The 22,595-nt window shown below is 45.4% G+C and overlaps 1 protein-coding gene across 1 annotated transcript; it reads left to right on the top strand.

Moving 5' to 3' along the window:
- The first annotated feature begins 3,383 nt into the window (after window positions 1–3,383).
- mRRF2 (mitochondrial ribosome recycling factor 2) lies at window positions 3,384–22,525 on the top strand. The gene is made up of 10 exons (XM_084583514.1): window positions 3,384–3,888; window positions 4,236–4,606; window positions 7,033–7,306; window positions 7,976–8,219; window positions 11,547–11,713; window positions 12,616–12,708; window positions 13,516–13,656; window positions 18,082–18,339; window positions 20,753–20,863; window positions 21,307–22,525. The coding sequence occupies exons 1-10, from the start codon at window positions 3,517–3,519 to the stop codon at window positions 21,463–21,465; spliced, it is 2,190 nt and encodes a 729-aa protein (XP_084439640.1). The 5' UTR covers window positions 3,384–3,516; the 3' UTR covers window positions 21,466–22,525.
- The last annotated feature ends 70 nt before the right edge of the window (window positions 22,526–22,595 follow it).

Below are 22,595 nucleotides of genomic sequence, written 5' to 3'. Positions count from 1 at the left end.
CTTCCTGCGTGGCGGCGACGGTGTTCGCGGCTGCGTTTCGATGGAGACGAAACGAAGAGGCGTCCGTGTGCTGTGCGATGTCAGCGCACGTTAAAGATCCCCAGGTGGTCGAAATTACTCCGAAGCCCTCCACTACGACTTCTCTTTCTCTCTTTCCACTTAACCTCCCACCCCTTATGGCGCGGTTCAAGTGTCCACAGAAACAAAGTGTGACAGTTACTGCGCCTTTCCCTTCCTATGAACCAATTATTATTATTATTATTATTATTATTATTATTATTATTATTATTATTATTATTATTATTATTATTATTATTATTATTATTGTTGTTTTTCTCCGGTTGCCGAAGCGCCGGTTCGGCATCAGCGGATCACGGTGCGTGCATCCCAAGCCGAAACGCAGTGCAACATTGACATGACTCGCTAGCAGCGTCAGCGGCATCAGTTAGTCGCTGCTATCTCTTCGCCACGCAACGTTCCTATGGGCCCACGCGCTGACTCCCGCGACCTCCCGATAATAATTGCTCTCTTCGCTCCTCCTCAATATCACCCCTGTGCGGCGGTAATCAGATCGCCGGATCGGTGGCGGCGGATCTCGATATGTGCACCGCCCTTGCCGAAACGCATACCTCAATGTATCGAAGGGCTGAAACAGCAGATGAGCTGTGTTCAAATTTCGCATTAGGAAGTAACGTAATCGTCGGTAATTTTTTCTGGAGGAATTAAATGAAAATGAAATTTTGCTTTGTCATAATTATTTGCAGAAGCGTCTTTTCTCATGCGTTCGTTGTTTTTGCATGGAGGAAGCGCTGCTGCTGTTACATGTTATAGTTTTTGAAACGCACTTCATCTAGGCACCATAACGCCATAGCCGCGTCTGCTGCCATGTCTAAAAAAAAACAAGAACGCTGCACTTCATCTAGGCACCATAATGCCATAACCGCGTCTACTGACGTGTCTAAAAGGAAGGGGCAGGTGGTGAAGGGTGGATGTTCCTGGCCCTGCGGGGCTGCGACGGTAGGTCAACGCCGCTTGCGGCGCAGGCAGCCAGCCACTAAATTTTAGAGCGCTGCTCTAAATTTAGCGCCCGTTCCTGGGTTTCGCGTCGGCATCGGCCGCGTCGGCGTCGTAATCAGCTCCACCCCCTTTCAGCCACCCAGTTCGAGCTGGCGCTTCGGTTGGTTGGTTCATAGGAAAGGAAAGCGCAGTATCTGTCACACTTGCTCTGTGGACACCTGAACCGCGCCGTAAGGGAAGGGATGAAGGTTGGAATGAAAGTGGATAGAGAGAAAGGGGAGCCGTAGTGGAGGGCTGCGGAGTAATTTCTACCACCTGGGGATCTTTAACGTGCGCTGAAATCGCACAGCACACGGACGCCGCTTCGTTTCGCCTCCATCGAAACGCAGCCGCCGTGGTCGGGTTCGAACCCGGAACTCCGGCACAGTAGTCGGGCGTCTTACCACTGCACCACCCCGGCGGGGCGAGCTGGCGCTTCGGCAAACGGAGCCTCGCAGGACGAGGGAGGAAGGGGGGTACACCCAGCGGCGAACCATGGGGGCAGGAGCGCGCGCAGCAACCGGAGAACACGAGGAAAGGAGGGGGGGGGGGGATCGCCGGAGGCAGCGCTAGCAGCGACTGACTGATGCCGCTGACGCCGCTAGCGAGTCAAGACAACGTGTCGCTGCCATGCAGAAAGAGGAGGAGGGGGTCCCCCTCATCTTCCTGCATGGCGGCGAGGGTGCTCTCCGGTTGCCGAAACGCCGGCTCGCTATCAGCGGATCACGGTGTGTGCATCCCGTTCTCACTCGCTAGCCTCGTCAGCGGCATTAGTCAGTCGCTGCTATCTGTTCGTCGCGCAACGTTCATATGGGCCCACCCACTGCCTCCCGCAACCTTCCGATAACTCAATTGCTCTCTTCATTTCTCCGACCACAAAGCTTCTTTGATGACAGCCACGAACTGTTAGTGGAGTGTTTCTTGAAGGAATACGTGTGAAAAATAAAAAAAAAAAACTAGTCTGTAATTGCACATATGTGTCTTGCTCGAAATCCTTGCCTCAATCTATTGAAAAGATGAAACAGCTGATGAGCTGCGCTCAAATTTCGCATTAGGAAGTAACGTAATCGTGGGCAATTTTTTTATCTGTTGTAGGCCGTCATTGCACCCGCCACCACTTAGGTGGTGGACGAGGGCTGTTGCGGCGCGCGTCTTTCTCTCCCTCTTCTTTTTCTTTCTTCGCTTCTCTCTATTCTGTCCGCACGAGGCAGCGGAACGTGCGCTGACATCGCACAGCACACGGACGCCTCTTCGTTTCGCCTCCATCGAAACGATGGAGGCGAAGCGAAGAGGCGTCCTTGTGCTGTGCGATGTCAGCGCACGTTAAAGATCCCCAGGTGGTCGAAATTACTCCTTAGCCCTCCACTACGGCTCCTCTTTCTCTCTTTCCACTTTCACTCCCACCTTCCTCCCTTCCCTTACGGCGGTTGAGGTGTCTACAGAAAACAAGTGAGACAGTTACCGCGCCTTTCCCTTCCTGTAAATAAAAAAAAAAGGTGGCTCAGCGACAGAGCCCCGCCGGGGTGGTGCAGTGGTAAGACGCCCGACTACTGTGCCGGAGCACACGGGTTCGAACCCGACCTCGGCGGCTGCGTTTCGATGGAGGTGAAACGAAGAGGCGTCCGTGTGCTGTGCTATGACAGCGCACGTTAAAGATCCCCAGGTGGTCGAAATTGCTCCCTAGTCCTCCCCTACGGCGCCTTTTTCTCTCTTTCCACTTTCACTCCCACCTTCCTCCCTTCCCTTACGGCGCGGTTGAGGTGTCCACAGAAATCAAGTGAGACTGTTACCGCGCCTTTACCTTCCTATAAATGAATCAGTAATCAGCGACAGAGCCAGTAGCAGGCCCGTGCATTTTCTTTTCCTTCTTCCTACAGCCAAAACAACGTGTCTCAAACAAGGAGGTTGCAGACGCGACTCAGGCAGCTCAAGTTTGTCGTCTGCTACCTGCCTGCTTGAGATACGTCTGCAAACGCGGCGGCTTTTGTGAATCTAATGTGAAATTGTGAAATGTGAATCTAAAAAACGCAAACAGTTTTATTTTTCGTTTCATTGCTGAAAAAAAGAGGGTTAGTAGCATTTCAAATTTCCGCGAGCACACTGTAGTTTCAAGTAAAAACTGAAATCGTCGGAAGACAATCAAACGACTTCGCACAATTCTCGCGTCAGATGTCTGATTATCACATTTTTTTCTTAATTTTTGTTCTGCCGCGTTTTTTATTGCTACTACACGACCTGGTACTATGCAGCATTATAAAAACGAAACTGCAAATACGAAGTAGCCCAAGGCCCATCACAGCCTACGTAGAGAACCGGCTAGAGTCAAGTCTAGTCAAGAAGGCAATTATGGCTGCGCCCAGTGGTACAGGAACAAACGAAATACCAGTGACCGTCAAATGATCTCAGGAGGAATTTTGCCTGTGCTTAAGGGCTAACCGAAGCTGTTGGAGTAAAGCAAGTATGTTTATCACACGGGTGCTACCAAGTCCGTTGATTAGGACTGCTACGCCGCTTTGCCGGTGCCTGTGCACCGCCGCTGGTTCACAGCATGACCGCTCAGCGCCGGCGAAGACCAAACAGCGTAAAGTGCGCAACATCGGCATTGTGGCCCACGTCGATGCCGGTAAAACAACCATTACGGAGAGGATTCTGTTCTACAGTGGATTGACTCGCGCCATGGGCGAGGTTCACGACGGCGACACGGTGACTGACTGCCTGCCCCAGGAGCGCGAACGGGGCATCAGCATTACCGCTGCCACGGTTTCCTTTCCGTGGCGAGATCATCGCATAAATCTCATCGATACACCGGGGCACGTTGATTTCAGCATGGAGGTGCGTGATTTTTGCATCAACTCTGCGTGTAGCTACAGCTTGTGTGGCCCATTTGGAGATTCGGTGGCTGTTAATAGAGGTGACGCGTAATTCCGGTGTCATCTGATCCTCGTTCAGTACAGTTGCTCGCCGTCCGCGATTCTGTTTTGGTGAAGTCGTACTGGAAGGTGTGTGCTTGCGGCATCTTCTATATCACACAGCAGCTGTTACTGCTGCTTGATAGCTTGTGGAATTAAGTAGTACATGCTGGTCGAGCGTGGGGCAGTCATCAAATTCTTCAGCTCGCAGTAACAGCAGTTGCGTCATTTGATGTCACGTCACTGCCTGGATTCTTTTCTTGCTGGCAGGTCGAGCGCTCTCTTCGAGTTATGGACGGCGCCGTCACACTCCTGGATGGATCAGAAGGAGTCCAGGCGCAAACCATCACAGTATGGGAGCAGGCCTGCCGCCACAACCTGCCCCGTCTCATCTTCGTGAACAAAATGGACAAATCTGCCGCAAATTTCGATTCGTGCATATCAGACGTGCGCACGAAGCTCGCGGCCTTTCCTCTGGTGGTGCAGGTTCCTATAAAATCTGCGGACAGAATAGTCGGTGTTGTCGACCTTGTGTCTATGGAAGCTGTGGTGTGGCCAGGTGACTCTCACCAAGGCCGTGTCTTCACACGCACACCACTTCAGTCAGGAACCACACACTATGATAAGGCCGCAAAGAAAAGGTGAGCCTTCCTGTGCATCGCCTTTTCGCAGCAAATGCGCATGATTTCTTTTTTAATCACAGCCTTATAATTCACAGCAAATGACTGCTTGGGCACATCTGAAACGGAATTCGCTTGCATTTGTGGTTGCTTCAGCACACACGTCAATAAGTTTTCATGCATTTCCCATTGGGATCACGAGTGACTGGCTGCTTCACCTGCCAATGGAGACAGCAGAAATTTTGTGAAAAATTTTAAAGACACAAAACATGCTTTATCAGGGACCGGTAACCAGATTAAGATGTGAAAGCTATGTTACAGTTACTATCTGTGAACTACAATTGCTACCATTTTTGGTTGTTATTGCTACCACTTTGTGCTGATAGTCATAGGTCGGCAAAATCACGTGTGCTCACTTAGGCTCACTCGAAAAATTTGGTCCATCTGCGGGCTCATTCTCACTAAGACTCACAAGGCCCGGACTCACTCACACTCATAAACTCAAACTCACGCAAGCTGGCGACTCACTTAGGCTCGCTCAGACTCATGAACTCAAACTCACGCATAGTGACGATTCACTCGGGCTCACTCACTCATCTCGACTCACTCATTTTTGACTCGCGACTCATCTGCACTCACTCACTTTGACTCACGACTCATCTGAACTCGGACTCATCATGGATTCACTCATTTCAACTCACGACTCATCTGCGCTCACTCACTTCGACTCATGACTCATCTGAACTCAGACTCATCTGGACTCACTCATTTCAACTCTCGACCCATTTGAGCTCACTCATTTCTACTCATCGTGACTCACTCATTATAGACTTACTCATTTCCACTCTCGACAAGCAACGATTGCCGTTCCTAAAGCTTGTATAAGTAGGCAGAAGGTGGTAGAGAAAAACGCGGGAAATAGAAAAAAATGTGTAACATTACATAATTAGACTGTTTTCTTTGGTAATGAATGAGTTGAAAGGTTACAGGAAAAGGAAAAATATGGTAGGGATTATCTCTTTTAAGCTGATTATAGTACGAAAGCTTGGTCTTTTTAGCTACGGGCCAAATTTTTGGTATGACTATGGCCGATTTGGTGGTTGCCGTCTTGTAGGACACAGTCAATAATGGTTGGATACCAATTATAAAGGTGAAACTTCGAAGACGGCTTGGACCAAATTCAGGAAATGCTCATGCCCAATTTTATAGGTAACCATAGTGTCGTGGATGGTCAATGCAATTGGGAACTGATCGCTTTTGATGTAAATTGGCCAAAATCAAATTTTGAGGGTTGGTAAACCGTGTGTAACCCAAGCCAAAATTTGGAGGTCACCATCGTGTTTGCCGTAATCGAATTATGTTCTCCATTCATTTTGTTCCGAAATCGGCTCAGGTCAATCTACTGAGGTCAAGGGACCAAATTTGAGGGCGGGCCCGGTCAAATTTGGAGGTCACCATCTTGTTCGCCCTAGTCATATTAAATTGAACAGATTTTTGCCCAAGTCAGTCGAGGTCAAATTTCGGCGGTGGGTGGCAAATATAAGGCGGCCCTGGAGGTCACCATCATGGTTGCCATAGGCGAATTATGTTGGACAGGTTTTGGACCAAATCGACCGAAGCTAAATTTCAGCTATACCGGAATGCATTTAAATTACCCACGTACGTAGCCATGTATTTGTGACCTCCTCAAACAGCCTACCCAATTAGAGCAATGGCCCACAAAAAGAAATATCGGACGAGATTCTTGGTCTGTGGTGGTGAGCCTGTGACTTCTTTCGCAATAAGAAAGAAAATTAAAATTGTGGTTACGCAATGGTCTCTTTGAACTTACTGATATTATTAGCTATGCACGGCTAGCCTGGCTCGTTCGCATCGCTGTGCACCAATGAGCAGCTAACCCGTGAAATCATTTGCGAGATATTCTGAAGTAAATAAACAGCAAAGGAAGAACTATATAGCCGCTGCAATACAACACGCCAGCGAGAACAAATGTTCGATTAACCTGTATTAATCGCCACAGTCAAAATAATTGCGTAACAAAAAAACAACGAAATTGCTCTACATCATCAGCTCACCAAGAAGTTTATTCATTATTAGAATTACACAGGTAATTCGAGTCCATTAGGATCTAATTAGCTACTTGTGCCCATTACTCACTCAATCATTTCAGATCATGATTTTTCAACCTCTGAGCAAGAATTCATTTGATTTCATAGGAAATTTCTAGGTCGAACTCGGCAAGACTCAGATCATAATCTGAATGTGAGCCCGAGTGAATCGACTCATGAGTGAGTCCGCCGACCTGTGCTGGTAGTAAAGCTGTAAACCAGCACCTGCTTTGAGAACGTAGTGCAGAGGAGACAGCAAACAGTTCTTGAGAATTGAACCCAAGTTTATCACTTATTATTTCCATGGCTGTAGCATATTTATATGCTGGTTGATTGCAGGCAGGAGCTAATTGAGGCAGCAGCAGAACTGGATGAGCAGTTTGCAGATGAATTCGTGCTACGAGATCAACCTGTGTCAGCAGCCGACCTATTGGCAGTGCTGCGGAGGATTACCGTTGCTGGGAAGGGCACGCCCGTGCTGTGTGGCAGTGCATACCGCAATTTGGCTGTGCAGCCCCTGTTGGATGCTGTCATCGACTTCCTGCCTGAGCCCGTTGTCTCCGACGGCAGTGGGCAGCTAGCCGCACTTGCTTTCAAAGTGGTTCATACAAAGGTACCGCCTCCAGAGCCTTGCAATTGAAAGGACAAGAACAGCCTCGTGAAATTTGTGGTTTTTGTGAAATTTCAGTTGCTTTGATTTTAGTGAGTGTGCGATAATTTTGCAGTAAACATCACACTGATTACTGGCACTCATCACTGACACTAGTCCTGTGGCGACCTATTTTTAGTCCCCATGTTTTCTCGCGCTGTTCGATGCGACCGATCACACAAAAGAAACTAGGCTTAAAATGGAAACATACTTTTCCCGTTGATTGATTTAAACTCATGACATCAGGGCTGGAAGAGACTCGGCAATCATCACTTGGGAGTGAATGGCAGTATTTTAAAAAAGCCTCAGTGATACTGAAAGAAAAAAATTGTATTGGTGTCATTATGGCTTGATTGCAAAAATGGTCGACAGTGGCGACACCTAGTGTCATTTTTGCTGCCTTTTCTAGCTAATAATACGTCATTAATTTTAGTGAGTGTCAGTCATTAGAATGCAGTAACTTATGGATGCAGACCATCTTTAATTATTCCTCAGTGTTCCCTTCATGTTAAGCTACCTTATGCTACAGCATCGTTGCTAGGCTCCTTTTTGTGTCAACGCTGCATTCTTTCTTTGTGTTATCATTAGCCTGTCTGGCTGACAAGCGGCATGTGGCATATTTCACTCATGCAGTTCAAGGGTCCACTGACGTTTGTGCGGCTTTATGGCGGGCGCCTCACTGTGGGCCAGCGTCTATACAATGCCACGCGAGATGTGTCTGAGAAAGTGGTTGAGCTGGTGGAGGTGACCGCTGACGAGTACCGGACAGTACGTGAGGCTGTGGCGGGGGACATTTTGGCCGTTGGTGGGCTCCAGCACAGCGTCACGGGTGACCTGCTGGTTTCAGGTGCTTCTATGGCCCAGTCAGCACTCCAAGGTGAAAACAGTGACTTTCGCTTTGGCATTTCTGTGCAATGCGCGAGCTACATGCTTTCAAATATTTATGCAGAGTAGCATTCTTTGCTCTGTGTATCATTGCAGTAAAGAGGCTAGCTGCATGGAGCTGAAAATCTGCGCTATTACCAGTATTGACTGCAGAATATCAATCGATATGACCATCTGCTCCATTTTGCCATGTTCCAAATTCAAATTTTATTCTGCAAACAAAAGTTTACATGTTGCACTCTCTTAAGCTGCAAATCTATATCTCTAATGAGCACTGGTCTTATGAGGGCAGTAGGAATCACAGCATTTATTTGTGTGGATTTAATGCCTGGGCCCTTACAACCATGTCACATGTGATAGTATCATTATCAAGAAAACCATGTCTGGTGTCTTACCAGGCATGCTTTTCTTCTTCTTCTATTTTTACAATGCCAGCCGATCTGCCTGTTTTGTAATGGGAGCTGTCGGTACACCTCACTTCGATGAGTTACCACATGTGACATTACCGTTAGAGTTGGACTGCTTGTGTCATGCCTGCGTCCGGGCAAGTAGGGCTGGCATTCTGGTTATTGCTCATACACCACGCCTCTGTGAGATCTTGCTTCATGCCCCTTCTGGTGTAGCTCTCGCTTCATCTGTGGCATGGCGCTTAAACGCCATTCTTCTGGAGTGGCAGTTTTGTTCATTGCTTGCAGAGGCGGCTGCAGCGTTTGCTCCGTTTATCACTTGAGCATCGGGGCTGGTATACTTGAGGCGTTGTTTTTAAGTTCTTGCTTATTGCTGTTCCTTGCGAGATGAATAAACAGTTTTATGTTGCTACGTTCATTTGTTTCACCCGAAAAAGCACTTTGCTCGCACAGTTCTTCCTTTGCGTCTATCATGATCCAACTAGCCTGACCTGACAACAAATGAATTCTCTAAGTGCAGCAGTCGTAAAAGAGATGCCAAGCCAATAACTTAGTTGGCAGCCAGTAAGTTTGGTTTGGTTTGTGGGGTTTAACGTCCCAAAGCGACTCAGGCTATGAGAGATGCTGTAGTGGAGAGCTCCGGAAATTTCGACCACCTGGGATTCTTTAACGTGCACTGACATCGCACAGCACACAGGCGCCTTGCTTTTCGCCTCCATCGAAAGGCGGCCGCTGAGGCAGGGATTCGATCCCGCACCCTTGGGAACAGTAGTCGAGCGCCGTAACCACTGCGCCAGCCTGGCGAGGTGCCAGCCAGTAAGTATCATTCTCGAATGCATGACGTTGCACCTCATGCCAAGGCAGCCAGTAAGTGACTTGGCATGAGGTGCAGCGTCATGCATTCGAGAATGGAGTTCACTTTCTGCTTCTTGAAACAATTTTCGTGGTAAGCTACTGCGGACAGAGAAAAATCTTTGTCGTCGTAATGTACACAGCTTGTCCTGACAAAAGTAGAGCTGCGACTTGAAAGCTCTTGATACCTGGTAATTTCAAAAAATGTCTTCTCAGAGAAGATTTGCCCTGCCTCATGTCATTCTTCGATTTTTGTTACTAAAGTTGCCTGTACTGGAAACCGAAATATCTAAACTTCATACTTCAGTGCCACTGCCGAAATGTTCCAGCTTGTAGCTAAAGGACATAAATGATTCCAGCAAGCCACCACAGCCTTTCATGCCATTGTGTGCCCCACTATCTGTGCCTCTGTTTCAAACCTGTTCTTGCAGCAGCTCAGCGATAACCAGCATCACGAACGGCACGCTCTATGACTCGTCAATACATGACAGGTATCCTAATGACCATGAGGGATGTAGAGCGCTGCCCCATTAAGAAAGAAAGAATGTTACGAAAAATTGCTTTTCCCACATTTTGCCGTGTGGTAGCACTCAGCTGGTATCTCTCCCCCACAAAAATAAACTGGGTGTGAAAGCTAGCCACTGGAGGTAAATAAGAAAGGAGGACAGGAGAAGGCCGTGGATGGTCAGATCGGCCATATTTGGCAGGCATTGTGAAAATAAAGCAGGCGCTGGGCAAGACACAGAAATGTTAAAATGAGAGTACTGAGAGCATGTCTGAAAAACATTGGTAGGAATATATTCTTATGTTTATCTGCTAATCCTGTCTTTATTTGTGCACAGGCAGCTGTGATATAAAGTCAAACGCATTATCTGCTACTGTGCCAGTGATTGTACTATAATTACAAGTTAAAAACTTTTTTTTTCTGAAATCCTTTTTTTTTTTTTTTTTTCTGGATGAATAATGCTGTTAAGGCAGTTTTAACTTCAGTGCAGAATTGGTGACAATTCATTCTTGCAAACTAATTGAATATTTCAGCTACCTCAGCATTTGACCTCGTATCTTTGGCTTCGACAAGTATATAGTTTCCTATAATACAGATAAGTTTAGAAGGCTGGTGACAGTCATTCTATTGCCTTGTCAGTGTGCCATCTCATTTTTTTTTAATTATATAGCATTTGAAAGGATATCAGTGTTTTTGTGTTTGCATCAGAGTTAATACCAGTGAGGAAACTCCACCTTAAAAAGAAAGGTCACTAGTTTCAGTAGCCATATGTTGGATGCCTGCGGATGGTGGTACTGTCTATAAGCAGCACTATGGCCCATTGTTGCCATCACCTTCTGAAAAGTGATCTTTTTAACTTTTTTTACTCTCAATTTATTTTTTGGAATGTTATGTCTATGCACTATTGATAATGTATCTTTTTAACTGATTTCTCTTTCTCTTTCACATCCTTTTAACATCTGTTTAACAGGCAATAGTACCTTTATCAGTGATCTCAAGGTTTGTAACATGGGCACAGTTTACTTTAGTGACCACTGGCATCACCACACTCTGTAAACACGCTAATGTTTGACAGCTTTTGCACCGCCATTTTTCATGCTTGGGCCCTACTGTAAGCCTTGAAACTCCTAATATTAAAGAGCCCTGTGTTTACATCTCTGCGCTTCTGAGTGACTGCCAGAACTTTCATCACTGTTGCCACGGCAGTGCAGTGTAAGACGCCCGACTACTGTGCCGGAGTACCCGGGTTCGATCCCAACCACCGCCGGCTTCGTTTCGATGGAGGCAAAACGAAGAGGTGTCAGAAAAGGCATCCGCGTGTTGTGCGAGCTCCGTAGGGCCAGGAACAGCCACCCTTCACCACGTCAGCGCACGTTAAAGATCCCCAGGTGGTCGAAATTACTCCGTAGCCCTCCACTATGGCTCCTCTTTCTCTCCACTTTCACTCCCACCTTCCTCCCTTCCCTTAGGGGGCAGTTCAGGTGCCCACAGAAATAAGTGTGACAGATACTGCGCCTTTCCCTTCCTATGAACCAATTATTTGCATACCATGCAGGGCCAGCTGGTCAGAGGGCGGCAATGCAGGTTCCCGAGCCCGTGCTGCTGTGCAGCATTGAAGCACCGTCCATGCGTCTACAGAATGCACTCGATGCAGCCCTGGCTTGTATGCTACGCGAGGACCCTGCTCTGAGGCTCAGCCACTGCCCAGACACCGGACAGATGGTGAGCGATTGTCAACGAGTATTGCGATTGCAAAAATGATAACAGGATGGCTCAACAATTTTTTGGCACAAAAAGTATGTGCTTTGCAAACATCGATGACAGCAAACATCAATGCACATCTCTTTGCACACTTAATTCAGACATAAGCACAGCAGCCGCTGAACTCGGCAAATGTGTGGAAGAAGAATGCAAAATATTAGGTAGCTAGGGTTATGGTAGCCCCCTATACATGGTGTCTTTCTCCCATAGTCTTTTTTTTTAATACTTCTACTGCTGTGTTATCTGTCCTGCTGCTGTAGAATCTTCATTCTTGTGCTGACGGGCTACCTCAGCCTAACGCAGCATTTGACTGTTAACTGCAGATGGTCTAGCAATGCTGAGACACGGTGGAGATAACCGTGGCGCCACATGATGGCGGCTGCAAGCAGCAAAACAATGGCTGCATTTTTAATTACGTACATACTGCTGCAGTTCCTTACGGGGCGTCATTTAAATGCCTGCTAGCGAAGAAAGTAATCCTTTAGGTATTTGTCAAGAACCTCACCTTAGCAAAACTTGTGACTGAACAAAGTTTTTGACCTCAAGTGCAATTTCACCTTTGGTACGCATATGGGGACAAAGTTTGTAGAGCCTAAACAACACTCAGTATGATGTAACTACTAAACTACTATTGGACAGGGGCATGTGTGCAAATGATTCCATTAGAAAAGGCACAATGGTCATATAGTAGTTCCTTCCTGCAAACCCATATATTGTCACGGACTGGTTTAGAGCTCTTGTGAGCTTACATATGAGTGCATCTAGATTACTATTGATGATGCAAAAAAAGCGGGTTGTCCAAGCTCACAGTGACTCGTTTTGTCTGCTCTTTGGCTTTGTCCGGTGCCTCTGCTTGGCTGCAGGTATTAGGTGGCCTTGGACGACTTCATCTGGAAGTAACGAGAGATCGCATCTTGCAAGAGCATAAAGTGGATGCCAGCTTGGGACCTTTGCAGGTAAGCCGTGCCTGCAAACTATGTCATTTCTACTGCGCTCAGATCATCAAGTTGAATTTGAGTCCGCAAAGAGATGTAAATAAGTCAATGAGCAGCAAATTCATCTGTCTTTATAATCTAATAGACTTACATGCTCGGCGTCTCTCATAGCCTGAGTTGCTTTGGGACGTTAAACCCCACAAACCAGCCAACCAGACTTACATGCTCGTGAAGCAGATATCTGGTTTGATATTCAACTGCTAGTCATGGCATAACGACGACAAGTGCTGTTGTGTATCCTCAGCATTCTACGTGAAGTGGATCCCGGTTAGTACTCAAGGGTGATCACAAAAAATACTTTGGCCTATTAAACACCGCAATGAGTAAGTTTATGGCAGGTTCCGTGAAGCATTTCAGTTAATGATATGATAGACATAGAATTGATATGATAGGAATGAATACTGCGAGCATTTACAGTGTCCATCTCCCTTTTATGTCCATCTTTGTGCTTAAAGTGATCTTTTCACCTCCTATCCTCTTGAGTGGTTGCATTCTTTATGAAATTCTTAATCAGTCTGTGGTAACTGTGGCAAGCAGCACTACTGATTGAAGTGGATTATGAAGACGGCGCGAAAGGGACGAGGACAAGGAAGGAACACCAAAATAACAGGACAGGCGTTCCTTCCTTGTTCTCGTCCCTTTCGCGCCGTCTTCATAATCCACTTCAACCATGAACCAACTAGCCCAAAGCAAAGTACTTCTTGAGCACTACTGAGTCCTTGATGTATATAAACTGCAAAAGTCGGCATTGCATTCACCACTTTGCAGGTGGCTTACAGAGAAGCACCAACTGACCCTGCCGCCAAGCCAGTGCGGCACATGTTGGACCGCACTGCAGGTGGCACACATCACAAGGTCGAAGTTGAGATGCGAGTGGTGCCATCAGAGACGCAGTTTAAAGCGTTGAAGGTGAATATTCGACCAGTGCGCTAAGTGCACACACTAGTACATTACAATGTCTAATTTTCTTCATGCATTTATCATTCGAATCCTGAGACAGTGAAGAGCACTGCATTGCTTTTCATACACAAAATTAGATAGGTAGCCAGTGTTGTCTTTAATGTGCCGTATTTATTTGCACATTGGACCCACTTTTAATAATTTTTTTAAATTGACAGGAGTTTGGAGGTAGGGTTTAAATACGTGAGAAAAAAACAGATTCTTAATTTTTTTTGCGAGAGTCGTCCATTTTTCCACCCATCAATCATTAACGAAAGCACGTCGGCCGCAGCATCGTTGCTTCAAAAGTTGTTTGCTGGTGTCATGCATTCCAGTGGTGTCATGCATTCCAAGAAGTGCGGGAGTGGGTTCATTACAAGAGTAAATACAGTATTAGTGTTATTTCAGCTCGGTGAATGTTATTATGCCTGATTTTTTCGTCAGTCATAATCATCATCACAACCGATGCGGTTATCTGATGTTCCGTCTATTAACGCCTTCCTGTGCCAGCTCTGCCCACCCGACTCTGCCATCCACTACTATGCTTGCCTTCTCATGAAATCCGCTCCGTTACCTTAAGGAAACATCGGATATCTTGCCTATGCACTACTGTTAAAGTTTGTTTATTCAGCCCTATTAATTCGGGAATCCGGCGTTGGACGCTCGCTTTTTCGGACACTGTGGGTCTCGCAACAATTTGAATGGGCGAGCCCTCTCGGAAGGCCATATGGCATGTGACCAGCATGACAAAGAGTCATCAAAAACATTTACAAAAAATTTCACTCCACTTTCAATGGTATGATGTGACAGCGTCGATAGCTCCTGCCTGTGGCTCCCCTTGTGGGGCCTCGCTCGCGTACATGCGCGTTCCTATTAGTTCAATTGCTAACGCCTTAATTTACACTTTTATCATGTCAAATAGTATACTCATTAGGATGCAGTTGTAAATTACCGCATTATGTGAAAGACCATTTGACATAGATATTAAACCCCGTTTAAGCCAATTAAGCTGTATGTATGCATGGCATAAGAGCAGGGTGTCTTCACTCGGGATCCCAGGGTCCCGAGTTCGATTCTCGTCTCACCCTCCTACCTAACAGGAGCTGCCCGAGTTTGCAGCTGCTGCCAATTCAGCCCTGTCACATGTTCTCGTGACGTAACGCAGCCCGCCGACCAATCTGTGTGTGGTCATGTGATCTACCGCTTGCCAAGGTGGCAACGGCACTGTCGCCTCTGGAGAGCGGGATTTTTAACGATACTGCATTATGGCCCAACTCTCCTGGGCTCAGCACAGTAGGGTCGCTGCATGCTTGTGGCACGCTGCTGATGTCAGGTGTGACGATAAACGGTTTCCTACAACTGTTCCAACTCATTATTTTGCTTTTGCTTTTCTGAGCTTACTACCATGCTACAACGAGGGTGGCGCTACTGCTAGCTGGTATTAGCCAATCAAGCTAATCCAGCTGACTGAGCATTGTTGCTTGCGGAGCGCTGTTGCATGGCTCTGGTGTCGCCCCCCCCCCTTTTTTGTTTCTCGTTGCTGCGGTGTTGCCTCTACGTTTTCCTTGCTTCCTTTCGCGTGGTTCCATCAGCTCCTTCCCTCAGTGGGTCAAAACAGCCGGGTTATCCAGGGTTCAAAAGGTGCAAATTAACTGTGCCCTCCATTCTCAGAGGCCCTCCCAGAGCTGGAGAAAAATGGCTGATTTTAAGGTTTTGTCCGAAAATAGTCAAATCATTTTCTTGCTGGTTTCTCCTGATTAGATCAAATTAGAGCTTGTGTATTGCAATGTCGAATATTGCAAAAGCTGTTTATCCCGTACGCTTATGATTCCAAAGCCAGCCTCATATTTTGCGAGTCAAAATACAAAACTTTGTACTTGTCCAAATGGATGAAAAAAATTCCTAAATAATTTTAGCTCTTTCTAACTGGTTTCACTTGGTTTCAGCTGGTCCCAGCTGGTACTCAGTTGGCTTTAACTGGTTCCGGATGCCTACCAGCTGGAACTCGGTGGGTTTCAGTGGGTGGTCAAGTGGACTAAACGGGTTTTAGCAGGCTTTCAGTTTCAGACTCGCCTCATACTTGCTGGTAAATCGACTGACCTCTGTCATTACTGCTGTTGAAGTCTGTTGTGTGTTTTGATAAACTGAGTGTTAGCAGTGAACGCTGTGTCGAAAGCAATAGAGTGTTAGGCGGAGGTTATGACTGCCTGTAGCTGACAGCTGCCTCAGTAATTTGTCGCTGCTGTTATTAGAGACGCGAGATTATCGGCTGGTCAACATTGAAGATCTTGTCAAGGAACTCTCACAGCAAAACACTCAAAAACGCTTATAGAAATGTAAACACCTTTATTCACTTGCTTAAAGTGGAAGAAAAAAAACACACAAAAAAAAACGGGCATCTTATACGAATACACACCCCAATTAAAGGTTACATTCCTGTGAAATATTTATATTTTCTTAATCGTGTAAACATGCAACGTTTCTGTAAAAATTTGGTGGATGCATAAGCTTTGGCTTGTTGACGCGATAGCATGGCTTAAGTGTTCATCTTACTTAGTGAATATGCGTGAACGAGACTCCACATGAGGAGCCAGCAAATAGGTACCATTAACACTGTCTTATATATAATACACTCAAAGGCGAAGCTTAAGAGTGAACCTTATTTTCAGTGCCCACCCTATTTTTTCCGACCACCTTCTACGGCAGCGCCAGCTTCTCTGTGGGAACAAGCTGCATACTCTATCCCATAAAATGCAAATTTATTCTGTCAATTGAAAGCAGAAAAAGTGCATGATACACGCAAAAGTATTTCCTTTTGTTTTAAAAGTGCAAATTATGTTCAAAATATAGAAGTATTGTCTTTTTAAATGTATACAATCTGTATAATATTTAAATGTTTAATACTGATTATTTGAGCACGTTAAAACTGTAATTTTGTCTCACTTCAGTAACAATGCCATTTACTACAGCCGCCAACTTTTTGAAAATATTTAGCTATCTGTATTTTGACAGCGTTTAGTGTAATAAAGATTATTTGCGGTACTTTAAGTCAGCATATGGAACATCATATCGCAGTTTCTGTAGAAACACTGCCTTAGGCGCGCTTTAATTCGTCTTGCTGGACGAATTCACAGAACTCTAAGATAATTGGTAGTGTACGCTAAGCATTTCTGAACAGCCTGTGAGCAAGACCCATCTCTACTTCCTCTGTGCACACGCGCAGCCGATCATCCTGCATTATCGAATTATCCAAGAAAATAGGGAGTTTTATAATATGGGGACCCTTACGGTTCGGGGAATAGAGCAATAGCGGAGCGCGAGTGCGCATGCTCAGAGTGATTTCCTTACCCCTCGCCCATTCGTCGCAGAGTTCCTCGTGTGCGTGTTGTCACCCCAAAATTATCCCCCTATTCTAGAACTCCTTGATAACGTGAGAAATTTACTTTTCATGAGTGTGCATTTCGAGTTTTGAGAGAGGATGTTGTGTGCGCTGTTATTTCTTAGATTAATAGGCTCTGCAGGAAAGTATATGCTCAAGCGATGTTTATACAGTCTGCAGGTTATTCGAATAGATATGGTGTGTTCTGTGGTAGAAATTCTGAAATGCGTCAAGTCTCAAACATGACAACAGAGATCAATGATTGACAGCGCTCAGCCACACGGACAGAGAAAAGAACACATAAAGAACGACGACATAGGCGCTCATCTCAGAATAGAGCAACCATTCCCCAACTCTTTCAGCAAACAAAATTTGTAGCGATGCAGGCAGTTTTTGACAGCTTTTAGGGTCATTTAGTAATTCGGACATTTTTTTCCAGTTCCGTGAAGTTTGAATTAATGAAAGTTTATTGGAAATGTTCTCCCATGTCTACTTGTAGATTCTGGCTAGAATGTTATAGACTCATGACTATAGTCCCTGTGCCCACTCTGCACTCTTCTTGTCTCTTAACATTGCACCTACCATTTTTGATAACCTTCACGCAGCCAATGAAAGTGGTTGTATTGGGAGGCTCCATGTGAATTTCAATCTCATAAGATTCGTTAGCATGCATTGGCATCGTGGGAAAACAAATATTTTTGTTCGTGTGCGTTTTTCCGTTATTGAAACGTGACCGCCTGCCTTATCTTGGATCTGATTCTATGGCCTTGGGCTTGCAATCAAATATTGCAGCCAATTGTGCCATTTTCTACAATTTTTTTTTCTCATGGGGATCATTTGGTTGGCTACTGAAAGAAAGGTGTGATGAGAAAAAAAAAAGTGCTACATTTAAATGCAATTTTTCTCGGCAATCAGTACAGCTTCTGCTGCCTGATGAACACCACGGTGGTCAGGGACAGGCACATAATCATGTTTAGCACTGAGAACAGAATTGCTTATAGAGCCCTTCCACGCAGATAATAGTGACCGACGATAACAACCTTGGTAAGCTGTGGTCACAACATCGGCGCGCCCTGGAGACTGGCGCCTCGTTGGCCTTGTCGCACGGACCCCTGCGGGGCTTTCCTGTGACCAACGCAGCTGTGGAGCTGCTGTGGTGCCAGGTGGGCAGGGGCACCTCCCTGGCCATGGTGACTGCGGCCGCGTCGCAGTGCGTTACACAGTGCCTAGCCAACGGCGCTACCGTGCTCATGGAGCCCATCATGGCAGTCCAGGTTCGTGCCGTGTATGATATGCGCAAAGTTCTGATATAAGAGGTTGCGTATATCCAAAAGCTAGTGCAGTCAAAACTCAATTTAATGAAACATGATTTAACAAAGGTATCTCGATTCTCCCTCAGGCTCTTGTAGTGTCCAGTACTTTAACTTGAAATAATGAAACCAATTTCGTGACTATCCCGATTTAACAAACTTTCTTTTTTTTCGAAAAATTTAGGTGAAAAAGCATTAAGTTATGTTTTATAGAGAATGAGTAAATTTTTACTATCAATAAATTTTTATTTATAGCGAGCAACAGCGACATCACAGAGTACCTTCACCTCACTTTTGCCAAACTGCATCATGCAAAATGTGATTTATAATTTTAAATTCAGTTCACCAGATGACAGGTGAAGTAGTCCATGCCCTTTATCTGCTGCAGCAATTTGCCGGAACACACGAAGAGACAAAAGATATGCTGCACTTCGAACTTAAGAGGAATTCATGAAGTCGTTGCTTACAAGGCGCACGCAATCCAAGATCACCGACCTCTTTGCTGGGAGGTAAATTAGTAGCCCCTTGTAGCTCTTGTTGAATTAATAATTTGTTTCCTTTCATACGCACTAGTGCTGTTAGTCCTTTCCACATGCTCCAATTTAATTTTAGGTGCAACTACGCTTTGCCGACATGATGCTGCGGTAGTTTGCTCGCTTCCGCTAAACCATATTATCGAATGTGCAGAATTAAATGACTGAAGAATGCCGCTCAGTTTGACGAAGTTCTCGTTTCAACGAAATTATTCGCGGTTCCCCTCGACTTTATTAAATTGAGTTTTAACTGTATAAAGTGTTCCACACGTACATTTTGACGCTTGCTGTACTGCTGGAGACATTAGCCTTGTTTTGTTTGGACAAGGAGAAGACGAAGACAAAGAAGCATGAAGTGTACTTGTGAAAATACGAATCTTGATAAAGAGACCCTCTTCAGTGCTCACATCTTCACACTGTTTGTAACAATATCCTAACAAGCCTCCGCATGTCCCTGTCAAGGCGGGCTAGGTATTGTAGAGTAGAACCTTTCTAATTTGTAGTTTCCCGCTCTGTATGCTCAAAATTGGGAACAGTAAAAACGCCCCACAGAGCTGCATTGTTTTTTTCTCCCTTTATACACGTCCGCAATATATGATTTCGCAGATAAAGCATTCGTAATATTGTCACATTTTAATCGTACAATATGTTCCGCGGTCAAGATAGGATGCGCTAAAACGAAAGTGGGCTGAACCTGGCAGTACGCAATGTAAGCATGAGTGCAGTAACTATCATGTGTAAGGATGGCTTCTCTCAAGTTTGAAGTTTATTTTTCAGTGTCTCCATAGAAGAAACTGCAGGATCCTGAACGAAAGGTTCTATGCAGAAATGCTACAGGACGAAGCGTTATAAAGGAACACATTTGAGGAATACGGCGATCTTTAGTTTGCATTATGTGTCATGTTTTAATGACTTTCATTCTGTACATTGTAGGGTGTTTGATATTTCCATGTGTGTTCGTATTGCAGCGATGTCATGACCCTGTCAACCAATGAGGATTTTCACTACACAACTATTGCAATGCTAACGCCAGGTTTTGTTGCATCATATTGTATGATCACCCATTAACTTTTTAGTAAAATTAGGTGTTCTAGCCTCGTATGTCATTTTCCAAAAACAAAGAATGTATCGTGTTTTGGAGGCCCATTGACATGCAAATGCTAGCTTGCATTGGCTCTGTGTAAATTCACTGCAGTTTCCACTAACTTCAAAATTTGCCTTCCATAACCCGATGCCCATGGTACGGCCTTTACTAATGCATATATGTTGACTCTTATGCATACTATACTGATAGGCACCCTGAAAGGCTCTCAGCTTTCCTGTGCGAAGCTTAGCTCTACACGAGCCAAACGCAGAGACGTTTTAGCCTTGCAATGTACTTGTGACCGTAACTTTACGAAGCCGAAGTAGGAACACTCAGGATGCTCACCAGTGTTGCATCATCTACAAGTGTCCGTTCCCTTCCCAGTAAACCGGTTCATGTGGTATATCTTTTTGACTGCATCTTTGTAATCTTTTTAACCAGCAAATACATCATGAACAGCCTCCAACTCCGCCAGCTTGCTATTCTGTTGATTGAAAGTTATAGCCTCCGACAAAAAGCGACAAAAAAGGCTGAAGAAGTAATATGTGTCCAGCTGATGGAGATTAGGCATAGAGCATTTGCCAAAATGCTCTACGCCTTACGAAACCTTATGGGATCGTTCTTCCTGGCAGCAACTACTAGTGCACAGCGCAGTCATGTCGGCACAAGAGGGCATTTAGATCTCACAATACGCAAGCTTTACAAAGACGCCTGTGATGCGAGTGACTGTGTTAGCCTCATTTCGCACGATACGATGCAGGTGTCCATACCGGAGAGTTACCTTGGTCGGCTCCTAAGCGACTTGTCTCAAAGAAGGGCCACCATCGGCGAGATTGGGCAGCGGCAAGACATGCGTGTTGTGGACGCGCTGGTATGTCATTCTCCCCCTTTCCTCACTACTTCTCAGGGTTGCTGCAAGTCGCGTTTTCTTGAAGCTTAGGAATTCTCCGCAAAATTACTTTTTTCTGCTGTGCACGCATCGGAAGCAAGGTTAAGTACTTTTTAGGGCACGAGACCCTTTCGATAAGCAAACCATTATTGAACCTGAAAAGCTAAGAGAAAGGCCATCGCATGTTTTTAACACAAATTGACAGATTGCTGTGCCAGGCCACCTCAGCCACCTCACTGTGTACTTATCGTAAAGGATTAGTTGCCAATTATTTATCCCATCTATCCAGATTTGCAGTTCCTGCTTTTCACAGTTGTAATGACTGTGATGATTGATATGCATTATCGCAACGGTGATTCCTTGAGAAGGGGACACCATGGAACCCCTTCCCGAGCTTTTGTTAAGAGTATGTCAAACTCCTGCAGGTTCCCCTCGCAGAGCTGAACGACTACGCGGATGTGGTGCGGACATTGTCTTCAGGCCGGGCAAGCTTCACCATGCAACTGGCGGACTACCAACCCATGGGGGCTCGAGACACAGCAGAAGCACTCAGGCGGCTATCTGGGTTTACAGACGATGGCTGAGCTCAGAAAGTTAAGCTAGGCTAGGATTGAAGAGAATTGATGAAAGACTTCCAATTCCAAGCACCACCCATGCTTGGGCAGCTCAGTTTGGAAACTGGTGCTTAAATTTGAATTTATATGATGTCCAGTTTGTTAATTTATTTTTCAAATGCCTTCACGGCTCATGGGCATGAAGGGCGATATCTGCTCGCTTCTTTCAATCCATATGCAAACAAAAAATTGAATATGACGAGGCTGTCATATTTACTGTCATAATAAATGCACTCGTTTCTCCCATTAAAATTTGCAAGATATTCATTAGTGGCTTATTTGAGTGAACATATTGGGGCCCAAAACAAGAGGTGCATACTTTATCCAAAAAAATATGTACCTTCACAGAGAATGCATGTCTGATGAAAAATGGACAAATAATGTAAGCAGCAATTCCAGTTGCGCTTGGGAAGACATTGACACAAGAACAGAATGTTGCAAGATGCGCAGATCAGTTAGTACTGCGCAAATTTGTATATGACTGTGTAAGTGAAATGAGAGACAAAGGTGTAGACAACCAGAAACATTTATTATTATTGGACACGAGGCGAGGCACCATGCAGTAGTTAATGGTTAATTCAAAACTACTACTATGACAGTGACTAGCATCACAGATAGATGCAGGCAAAAGCTGCAATGCAACATGGTCACACGGCACTGCATAGTGCGAATAAATGAGAGTACGTCGCAGAATGATGTCACAACAAAAACTTTGCATAGGCTCTTCTTGAAATAATTCAAGTGCAACCTCTGTCATGTGCACTAAACACAGCTCGCATAGTGCACGAATACGACGTTCATAGGCGTTCCAAGGCCTGGAAGTTCTTCATACTTGAGTAAACTCTCTGCTGTATGTTCTGAAGAATGACAATATATACACAGATTGAGTAGCATCTTTCCGTAAATTACAAGGACCTTCCTCGAGGCATTGGGAAATTACCGGGAGACCTTTGTGAGGAAAACAAAGAAGCGAAGCATACACTAGAATTTGTCATTGATATCTCATGAGATGTGCTAGGTAATAAACTAGGTACGATACTTGAATACACAAGGAATGACTTGTGTTTACCACATAGTGAAAGTGACAACAGAGATACTGT

The sequence above is a fragment of the Amblyomma maculatum genome, chromosome 11 (assembly GCF_055883805.1).
Source record: "Amblyomma maculatum isolate TAMU_Amacu chromosome 11, ASM5588380v1, whole genome shotgun sequence".
Classification (NCBI taxonomy): Eukaryota; Metazoa; Arthropoda; class Arachnida; order Ixodida; family Ixodidae; genus Amblyomma; species Amblyomma maculatum.
Note: the sequence above shows the minus strand (reverse complement) of the source record. Positions and strands in the feature narration are given on the sequence as shown.

Bases quoted from the DNA above. Each gene is read 5' to 3' on its own strand.
- mRRF2 (XM_084583514.1), top strand. From the start codon at position 3,517: ATGTTTATCACACGGGTGCTACCAAGTCCGTTGATTAGGACTGCTACG. The intron at 3,889-4,235 runs GTGCGTGATTTT...TCTTGCTGGCAG, and splicing joins ACGTTGATTTCAGCATGGAG to GTCGAGCGCTCTCTTCGAGT. The intron at 4,607-7,032 runs GTGAGCCTTCCT...GGTTGATTGCAG, and splicing joins GATAAGGCCGCAAAGAAAAG to GCAGGAGCTAATTGAGGCAG.